General features: G+C 40.6%; 1 protein-coding gene across 1 annotated transcript in view; it reads right to left on the minus strand.

The window, feature by feature from the left end:
- SMURF2 (SMAD specific E3 ubiquitin protein ligase 2) overlaps positions 1-10,511 on the minus strand; it is a 60,002-nt gene extending 49,491 nt beyond the window's left edge. Inside the window, exon 1 of the mRNA XM_039562499.1 lies at positions 10,140-10,511. Coding sequence (XP_039418433.1) covers positions 10,140-10,191 — 52 coding nt within the window. The 5' untranslated portion in view covers positions 10,192-10,511. The remainder of the gene's footprint in view (positions 1-10,139) is intronic.
- Between the last annotated feature and the right edge of the window lie 6 nt (positions 10,512-10,517).

The raw sequence follows: 10,517 nt of genomic DNA on the forward strand, positions 1-10,517 counted from the left end.
TTTGCATTCCAGTTAGTGCCTTCTTCACACCAGGAGCAAGCCGAGTTCAGCATTAAGAGGCAGAGCTCAGCTCCTGGCCGCCCTCTCACTAAACCTGCACCAGCCCTTACCTGGCTGATACAGCCACACCTGTCTATTACCATGTCCCTCCTTGACAGCGCCTCTGCCCCAGAATAAAGGATTCACAAGAACAAAGGATTTCTAGATGATGTGCAATGTATTTTTAATCCTTTTCAAAAGCGGTTGAAGTTTAGCAGAATCTTCCCAAAATAAATTTGATCTGATTCAGCTCCTCAGCATGAAAAATGTCCGTGTTAGCCAGCTGTTAACAGCACTGAGCAGTGTCTTATAATGGGAAGTGCTAACTGGAGTTGGCATTATTAGCTCCAGCTCGGTATTCCAAGTTCAGCCATACTTATAAATTCCACTCATGGCAAGTAAAAGGCCAAGATGTTCAGACAGACAAAGCAATTCCATGTTCAAATGACACAAAGTAGAAGCAAGTGCAGGCCCCAGCGCTCCCACTCCCCACAGTGCTGAAGGGACAAAGGAACAATCCAAGGGGTCAGGGTGACCAGGGACAATTTTCCTGTGCATTTACTGCCACTCCATTGCAGTGACATGGGGGTAGGAGCAAAACAAGTGCATCTCCAGGCATGGACCACACTGCAAAGAACTGTTGAAATGCAGAGAGTGAGGTTACTAAATTTCAATAAACTTATGAAAAATATAAAGCTTTTGAATGGGTCCAAAGTCCTGCCCAGTGTAGATGAAGTTACATTATGCTGATACACAGGAAATAGCTGACTGACTCTACAGGATGAACAATTCACCAGAGGAAAGGAACTTTCAGGAAAAATGATAAATATTGTAATGAGGAAATCCGAGGCATGTATTCACAATGCCACATTCACATCTCACAATTGAACAGAAATTTCTTCATGATCCCCTGGTCACAGAAGCGAGTGAGACACAGACAAATATAAATATATTGGATCTTCCCCCAGGCAGAATAACCACTTGCTGTTTGGGAGGGGAACCAAGAACTTTACTGTCTATCCTTATAGATGGGACTACAGAACTTTTAACCTTCCTTTTACCCCCCACCCCCCCTCATAACAGCTACTGAGAGAACACTGTGAACTGTGGGAACTGCTTGAGGAAGGGAGAGAAGACTACACAAATATTTTATGAGAAGCCAGGCACGACGCACGTACTACTGAAAATTACTCAAAGTCATTTTTTCCTTAAAGGCCTTCTCTTTTCCTGCTCCAGAAGAAAGCAGAAGCCAACATTTTAAATCATCTTTCGACCCAGTTCTTAAGAAGAAATCCCAAATATGAAGGATGTTCACAAAAGGGCCACAGTGTTACACAACGGCACAACTTCAGGATAAACCTTGCCCCCCTCACATTAGTACAGTCACAAAGATTTAATCCCTTTAACTTATACACAAAAAACTGATACCCAACTATTTACTGCAAACTGGAATTATTGCATGGCACCTGGAATTTACAGACAGCATTTGCTTCTGTAAGAAACCAGGGGCACTTCCCCTGTGCAGCAGCATTAATAAGCTTGAACAGAGGACAACAGCAGTTTTTCCCCATTCCAACATCCATCCTTGACAAAGAGTTTATTATAACTGTGTGTGATACATATACATACACATTTGAAGATTCTGTTCACCAACACCCTGTGCTTCACCAAGCATGTGGAATTGCTAGTTAGACATTTAGAAATGCCACATACAAAACCCACTTGAAATTACGAAAGATGGCACAAAAACTTTTTAGGGCTGTTCACAAGCTTCAAGAACCTTCTGCAAGAACAGTTTAAAACATTTTTGAACTTTCTACTACAATCCTCTAAATCAAAGCCCTAGAAAATTTCTGCTTTATCACGCATTATGCCCTTCTTTAAAGTCTGGTCAATTTATGTGTCCTACACTGTGCACTCAGGCTTAAAGAAGCCAATTTTTAATTTCATACTTGGTACTGCTGAGCAAGTGCACTCCAGAAGATGTGAGGATGAGGTCCTTCACATCTATTTAAATGAAGTATTCAGCAACGGGTATTTTGTGTCCTTTAAAATATATGTATCTGTATTATCACAATGAAGAGAATCAGTATCTTCAGATTTCCACACTGACAGTGCAATCTTTGAATCATTACAGCCTGGCTCAGTGCTGTATTCAGCAACATGACACGTACCTTTCTTTACATTTTAGCCCAAGCACAGGAACCCATATTTGCTTTCTACTTCCACAATAAAGTGACACAAAACCTGAGAAACTCACAGTCCCTTCATGTCCCTGTGCCAGCTGTTGAACAATTATGCCTCATTCTGTCCTGTTTCACCTCTACAAATGACCCCTTTTGCCTCTGAATGACACCACCTACACCAGCTCCATCCTACAAAGTTTCTTATATCAGACTTGATGCCATCCTTTATAAACTAAGACAGAAGTACTTATTTTGCTGCTAAACAATAAAGAGGACAGCTTAATATTACTACACCTAAGCACAAAGCTGTTACTCATCTATTCCTGCATATGGTCTTCTATACAGGGCTATAAACTATTTTAATAAATCCACCAGGGAAAATAATGGGAAGAACTTCTCTGAAAAGAAACATTTATACATATTATAAATAAATAATTTCAAAAAAAGGTGAATATTTTCTGTGAGGAGTCAAATTGAAGAACTATTTGTCATAAGGATACCTGAATGCTTGGTACAATTAATACCATGAATTTCTAATCCCAGGCAGTTAAGCATGAATGTAATTCTATGAATTTTACTCAGACATGTTTAGTTCCTTTGCATGCTTAAGGATTTTTTTTTTTAACCAGCCATGTCTATAAATACTCTAACCCAGATACATCTTTCCTCCCTCGCCAGTAATCAAATTTTAGTATGTTTTACATTTTTTGTACAAAAAATACTTGCATTTACTGGATTGCCTTTTACTAAAATGAAACAGCAAATTACTAAGTACACTCCATCTACTTTCCTCATGTTCTACAATATGCACAAAGCTGGAGCTTTACCATACGTAATTTTAGAAGTGTACAGCCTGGTCTTTATCTGTCTTAGGAAGAAATCTTCAAGTTGACCCAAGTTCAGAAAATGCCTCTAAGTATTACCAACAGAGATTCCACCTCCAATTAAATACAAGCACAACTTCATCTATAATTGAATTTATATATGCATCTATATATAAACTCCAAATCAAATGGTTAAGCACGTTAAAAGAAGCATCATGACAGATATAATTAGTTACTACTCCATTAGTAATCTTAAGATCTGGGTCAAGGCAGAATGAAAATGCCACCAAGAGCCTGCTGCTCTGTGAACCTGCCTGAAGTAACCACTCATTTACACAACAACCCACCATAAAAGATGAGATGAGAAGAAGAATTGGATTTAAACTTGGATATATTCCTCAGCCCACCCCATCTGACAGCACAGGATGGAGCAGAGGGACACGTCCATCCCAAAAATCAGTGCTGCAGGTTGGAATGCTTTACTATGGCATTGTCACTCCGATGTTTTTGGCAAGATGGCATCACACACGCTGATTTAAGCATGAATGGCACAACCTGGGTACACAGTTTTACTGTGACCTGTAAATTAGGTAGCCTGTACATTCTCTGCATGTTTGAAACAACTCAAATGAATTGGTCACAGAAAGGAAGCATTGAACCTGTTCCACTGACAATTCCACAGCCATGGAGTGACTCTCCCTTTCTCCAAGAAAACAAGCCTTGTAAGTTGGGTTAAATACGCACTGCCCAAGAGTCATTCCACAAAATTACCAACAGGATACAGCCACAGAAACTCACATACTGCTACTTTTTCTTTCACTTTCAGAATTTTGAAAATGTGAGTAACACTCATCAAAAGCAATATGTGTTAATCACTTCTGGGGATATCAGCCCTCCTGGTCTGATCTGCCTAAGGAATAGCAAAAAAAAAGTATTTTGAAGTGGAAAAAAAGCAATTCCCAAGAGTCTGCAGGATGCTAAAATACAGCTGAATGGTGCAACACAAATATAGCATACAAGAGAGAACCAAAATCACCCCAATTGCATAGTCTCAGAAGGCCCAAAACAGAACCATCTTTTCTGTGGATTTAAACTCAAAAGAAACAATGTTCATGGGCAAAAAGTCAAAAGATAGTGAATCTAAATCCCAGCTTTACTTGGTTTATCCTTTTTATGATCTTGAGCATGACTATTCTCCATCCCGTATCAGTCTCCCTCTTAAACTCAGATGATAATGCTTAGCCAGTTTTGTCCTGAGCTTTGTTATCAACAGATGAAGATTTCTTTAAAGTTACGAGCAATCTTATCTATGCTTTCATTGGAAGCATTTAAAGATTAAGTAGCAAGAAAAAGTCAACAATTTGCTTCCTTGAATATATTATTGACAAATGCCCCTCAAGATTCTGATCCTCTTCCCCAAACAGGAATGTGCTTTGCTAACAGCAGACACACACAGCAGCTCCTTTTACACACACTGTCTGACATCACTAAGGTAAATCTTTCCCACCTCTCAGGAGTCACTGGAATGATCTCAGCCCTGCACATGTGATGAGCATTTACATTTTATATATCAAAGCAAGCACATAATAGCCTGTGCACTAATGTACTCGTGCCACTGAGCCAAGTAAGAAGCCAGCTCACGTCATTGTTCTGAGGAGAGCAGGGAAGACACCCAAAGAAATCATCCACCCTTTTAAACACTGCAAGAAAGGTCTGGCCCAGTGGTGTGATGTCATTCTAAGTAAGATGGCAAAGCAAGGAAACACTTCAAAGGCCATGAGATAAACCAGAACGAAACATTAAAAGCTGTCTTCTTTCAGGGATCTACCCATTCACCTTATGGACACAAAGACAAAATGTTTTCATCTGAGGCCTGATCAGATTTTTCAGTGTGATTAACAATGAAAACAGAATAAAATTAATTTGTCACCACTAGATGAGTTTCTCAGCTTTGTTCAGCTACGCAGACAGATGTTACAGGACAGTTACAGTAGACATTACAGTGTAAACTCTTTAAACTTAACTGAAAAGTACAATTCTAAACATTACTCACTCTTTTTCCACCCCAGGATTTCTTTTTTTTTTTTCTCCTGCAATAGCTTTAATTTTTTTAAACATTACCACTAGGACTGCCTGCAGATTTCCCATGTCTCCCACATACACCCCATATGTTACCTACACATGTAAATCCTCTACTAGCTTCTATGTGTTGCTCTCCTGATTGTACAGCCTAAGGTGAATAGTGAGGTTTTTTTGAACTGAATTTCAATCTTTTAATTGAAGCCCCCGTATAATGGTTTTCCTACTACAATTTCCTCCCCCAAATCCTTTCTGATCTTTGTTCTGCTTGCCATGATACCTCATTATGTACCCTTGAACACAGATACCTAATTTTATACCCAGATGAATAAAACTTGGTCATACAAGCTGAACTCACAGAAACAAACAGCTGAAACTGTTCCATACAGCTGCCCAGTTGTTTATTACAATTCTTTGGCATCTCTATGATCCACAGGTGATTTATATGTATATAAATATCTATAACTATATACCATGTATAGAAGAAAGCATGTATTTACACTTCATACTTTGATGAAAATATTGAGGGCTAAGCAGCCATCAGTCCCTGTGTATCTGATTAGACACATCTATTGACTTTGTTATGACTACACCAGTTTAATCCACCTACTATGTAATTTATTGATTCGGATTTCTTAATGACACATGGCTTACAAAAACTGGTACTTAAGTCAAATATACCTTATATGAAGGAACCCCATTATTTTATTGTTGACCAAAGCCTATCTAAGTACAGGCTGCTGGTAAGAGAGGCAGTCCTGCCCCTGCCCTCTTTTCAGCTTCTTCTCTGCATCCCTCTTCTTCAATACAAAAAACCATTTTTCTCCTGGTAGGATTAGCTTTCAGCTCATCCCATAGCTACACAGTTGCTGGCGTCAACACAAGGGAGGGCCCAGAAAGTGAAGCCAGGGACTACAAAGAGAAAAAAGAAACAGCACTCAGATTTTAGACTGACCTAAAATGGCACTACAGTTTCAGTCAACTATAAAACCACTGCCTTGCTACATAAAAATATGGGGAACTACTGTATCAATTGATCAATCAGATACTCCCACAGTGAGGCTCTGATATCCATAAACTTCAGCCCTGCTTCCACCACCACTGATGGAAAATTTAGGATTCAGGTAAACCACTGTCTTCAACTATATTAATTTAACACTTAGATTTATCCACTACAAAAAACAAGTTTGAAGATTCCACATTATTTTACAAAGCTCAGGAATATTCTGGCTTTTTCTAAATATTAAGTATGTTTCTCAAGAAATATTATTAGCATCACAACCAGAGTTTCTATGGTCTGATAAAACAGTAGCACTTTCTTTCTTCAATACTGCAAATTTACAGTGCAGTCCCACATTTGTACTGTGAGGTCTGGATAGACAGTAAAGCAGCAAGAAAGAACAGAGAGAAGGGACAGCACATGAGATACTGATCCATTTTCCACAACACAACACACAGTGCTTTTATATCCCTAATCAGCAAACCCTGCAGGAAAGCTGGAAGCAGTAAGAAGGAGGAAAAACAAATCCAACAATTCTTCAGGCCTACATCTGATTCTGCACCAGCAAAACTCTTCCAGCTCATTCCAGTTTTATCCATGGGATATTTATTATCACTTTTTCCAGCCCAGTGTAGCTGTGCTTTGTGGCTATGGAAGTATCTTTACTTGTTAACAATTCTGGGACAAACATTACCTGCAACACATGAACTAAAGAAACTTCTGCACTGAACTCAATATATTCTAATGCTCACAGAGTTTTGCAGACTTCAAATTGATTTTAGAAAGTATCTCCTTGATAAAAACAGCCTTATGGGCTTCAGAGAGCTATCATTGATCCCCTAAGTGCAAGCAATCCAATGTAGCTATTGTAACACTGGACAATGCACATATTAGGACATAAAATGGTCGTTCCTCAGTTTTCTGAAGAAGGAAAGATAAACACAATTCAACACAGGGCTGGAAGAACTCATAGCACATTCTGTCTGACAGTGTAGTGTATTTACAAATCCACAAATTCAACACAACACTGAGAAAAATCACACTAGGAATGGAAGGGGATGACTGCACTTGCAGCTTTTGTAGAACTCAGATGTACTCAGGATAGGACTAGATCAAATGGTGGTAAATATGTGAGAGTTGAAGAAATTTTCCTTACACATCCTTGGACATTGTTATTACAAGCTGTTAAGATAAATTTTGCAGAAGACTAGTGCAATTCTAGACTTTAGCTGATTTAAATTACACTGCCTATATCTTAATGAGAAACAAGGATTTACACCTCCTGCTAGAAGTATCATCAGGAGCCATAATACTCAGATTTTAACAATTATCCAGAGATTTTCCAGCCCAAGATTATGTGAACTGTATCAACATATGTATCACGAAAGAGTCAAGTGATACTTGCAACAAACAGCTATACCTTGGAGCAAAAGAATAACCTTTTATAAGAAATGTATTATACAGATGCACTGTAAACTAAATAAAACTTACTAGAAGTATGCCACCGCTGTGGTTTGTCTCTGTTATGGAACCCAGACCTAAATAAACTGTTAAACACTTACTGTAAAGGTATGCCAAACATTTCTCAGAACTTTCTTAAGGTCCCAACAAGGAGTCAACCTTTTTTGCAAAATGAGGCCTAGGTTAAATATTTTATTTGGCTCCTCAAGATGGACTGAGTAGTTGGGCACTAGCTCCAGATCAGTTCTTGGACTCACATCAAACATTACCCTGTCATTTATCCAGTCAGTCAAAACAATGTTTTCCATCTAAACCTTTAATGTTTATGTCCTGAAAAACTGCTAATTGAATCCAGTTCTTGAAATCCATTTTTTAGTCTATACCATCTAATTTAGAGATAATGAACAGAAAAGATAAGCACTGAACAATGATTGCACAATTAATCCTATAAACATTCAAGCCAAAACAGAAGACTGCTAGTTTCATAGAGCCAAAGAAAATTAAGATTAAATAGCATTTGTCAGTTTGAGAATAAACTTTTAAAAACACTGGATATACAGATTCTTCTAATTCCAAACAGTTTTAGAACTCAAGAGTCCTTAAACTGCTTTTCCAATCAAAAAGGGTAATCAAAACCACACAGAACACTTAAAACTATTCCTAGGCAAGAACTGACAACATGTCAGCTGAATTAATAAAACTCAATGTTTTCCTTAAACATGTAAAGCTTCCTTAGAACAAATGACATGTGAAACAACTCACAACTAGCTAAAGCAGAAAATACCTCAAGCTGTTTAAGCAGAGAAACAGGCCAATGTTTCCTATAAGCTTCCAATAACAGAACTGGTACTCAGTGACTGCAAGAGCTGCTAACCCTGGAACAGTCCTAAAGAAAGACAATTTTGCCTTCATCCCATGCTCTGTACATTCCCTCCCTAAAATACAAGATGACAAAATACCCAAAAACATTCCTTAGGGTTGTACCTGGCTGACCACAGTGTGTAAAACCACAGCCTGGTTCTGGTCACAATCACACTCCCCTCGACACACCAATATTGTCACAGGCACAGTTTCATTACATGCTTAATCCTCAATAAAAATAAAATATGAAACAAATTTGAACACAAAACACAGAGGTGAGAAAGTCAACTCCCTAGACAGTATTTTCCGTGCTTTTAAATAAGACTACAGACCATTTTTAATGTTTCAAAGATAAGCAAGTTTGAGCACTCATTGCTCAGGGAAAGAAAGGTTTAAAGCACTGCATGAACACAGCAATAACCTGAGGAGAAAGCTACAAAACACTGTAAAAACAAGGCGGCACTGTTCCATGCAACAGTCCCAGCTATGCTCATTTTAAGAGTTTTATTTCCAAGTGTAATACAGAGACATTCACAAATCTCCATGATAACTAAATTACAAATCTAGTCAGAGTATTTCCAAAGTAAAACATAAGCAGATACATTTTACTTTTCCTGTAAAAATAACATACTTAGATAAATCAGTATAAAAACACCTCTCTTTATTAGCCATTAAACTGGAGATATTTCTCATACACCTAAAGCAAATATAACAACTCATTTAACATTTTTAAAAACATTTCTTTTGCAAGCTGGTTAGATACACTATATGTAGAGATGAGTATTTACAGTGTAAAGCTATTCTTTTCTAATCGCTTACCTTCCTGTACCGATGCTTCAGGAAACACAGTATCATTTATGTGCTGGAGGACTTAATACTTTGAAGAAAAGAGTTAGTTCCAAGTGTCCTGTATTTTTTTAAAGAAAGCTCTAGCAGAACTTCCAATATTTTTTCCTCTAAACCTATTTACCTGAGATTTTATAGGAAAAGAGCATCGTTTAAAGTATTTAAGACCAGATTGTTTTCCTTCCCAGCATGCAGGTGAACCGTTTTTATGGTATTTTAAAATATCAGAGGTCAAGTGGTCTTCTGGAGGAGGGCAAAACAAGGCACATCACCCAAGAACTGTGAACAACCATAGAATCATGGAATATGCTGAGTTGTAAGGGACCCACCAGGATCGTCGAGTCCAGCTCCTGGCCCTGCACAGGACACCCCGAAATCTCTCCCTGTCCCTAAGAGTGTTGTCCAAAGACTCCCTGAGCTCTGGCAGCCTTGGGGCTGTGACCACTGCCCTGGGGAGCCTCTCCAGTGCCAACAGTCTTAGTTGAACAAATCGCTTTAAAACCCCAACAAAAAAAAACAACAATAAACAAAGAGATCAAAACAAAGAGTGGGACAGCTTCTTTCGAGTTTACACCGAGAAAACGAAGGGCAAATAAACAGCAAAGTTGGGGTGCGGTGGCTAAAGTTCGCCCAGGCGGCTGCGGGGCCCGGGCCGGCCGGGCGGCGGAGCCCGGACATGCCGAGCCTGGGACCGAGGGGAACCAAGGGGAGGGAAACCTCGCCCTCCCCTTCCCTGCGAGGCCTAAGGTGCCGCTCCGGCCCCAGGTTCAACCTCAACTACACCCGGAGGAGCCGCTCCCGCCCCCCGCCCGGGCTGGCCCCGCGCCCCCGGCCCAGCCTCACCTGTCAGCCGCAGCTTGACGGGCCCGTTCCGCCGTGCCCCCGGGTTGGACATGGCCCAGGCCGGGGCTCCTCCGCCGCTGCTCCGCCAAGGGCTCGGGGGAGGCGCGAATGGAGCCGGGCCGGGCACTCAGGGCAGCGGTGGCCGCCGGAGGAGAAGGAGGAGAGGCCCGGATGTGCCCAGCGTCGCCATGAGCGGGGCCGGGGCCGCGGAGGAGGAGCGGAGCCTTCCCCGCTTCCCTCCGCTTCCCCGCCCCCGGGCCCGAGCACAACAAAGTGGGGACGGAGCCGCACAGATCGATGGACTGGCGGCGGGCTCAGCTGGACTCCTCTCCCTCCGTCCCTCCCTCCCTCCTGCCCCGGGGAGGCCCTGTCCCCCCC

This window comes from Corvus cornix, chromosome 18 (genome assembly GCF_000738735.6).
Source record: "Corvus cornix cornix isolate S_Up_H32 chromosome 18, ASM73873v5, whole genome shotgun sequence".
Taxonomy (NCBI): Eukaryota; Metazoa; Chordata; class Aves; order Passeriformes; family Corvidae; genus Corvus; species Corvus cornix.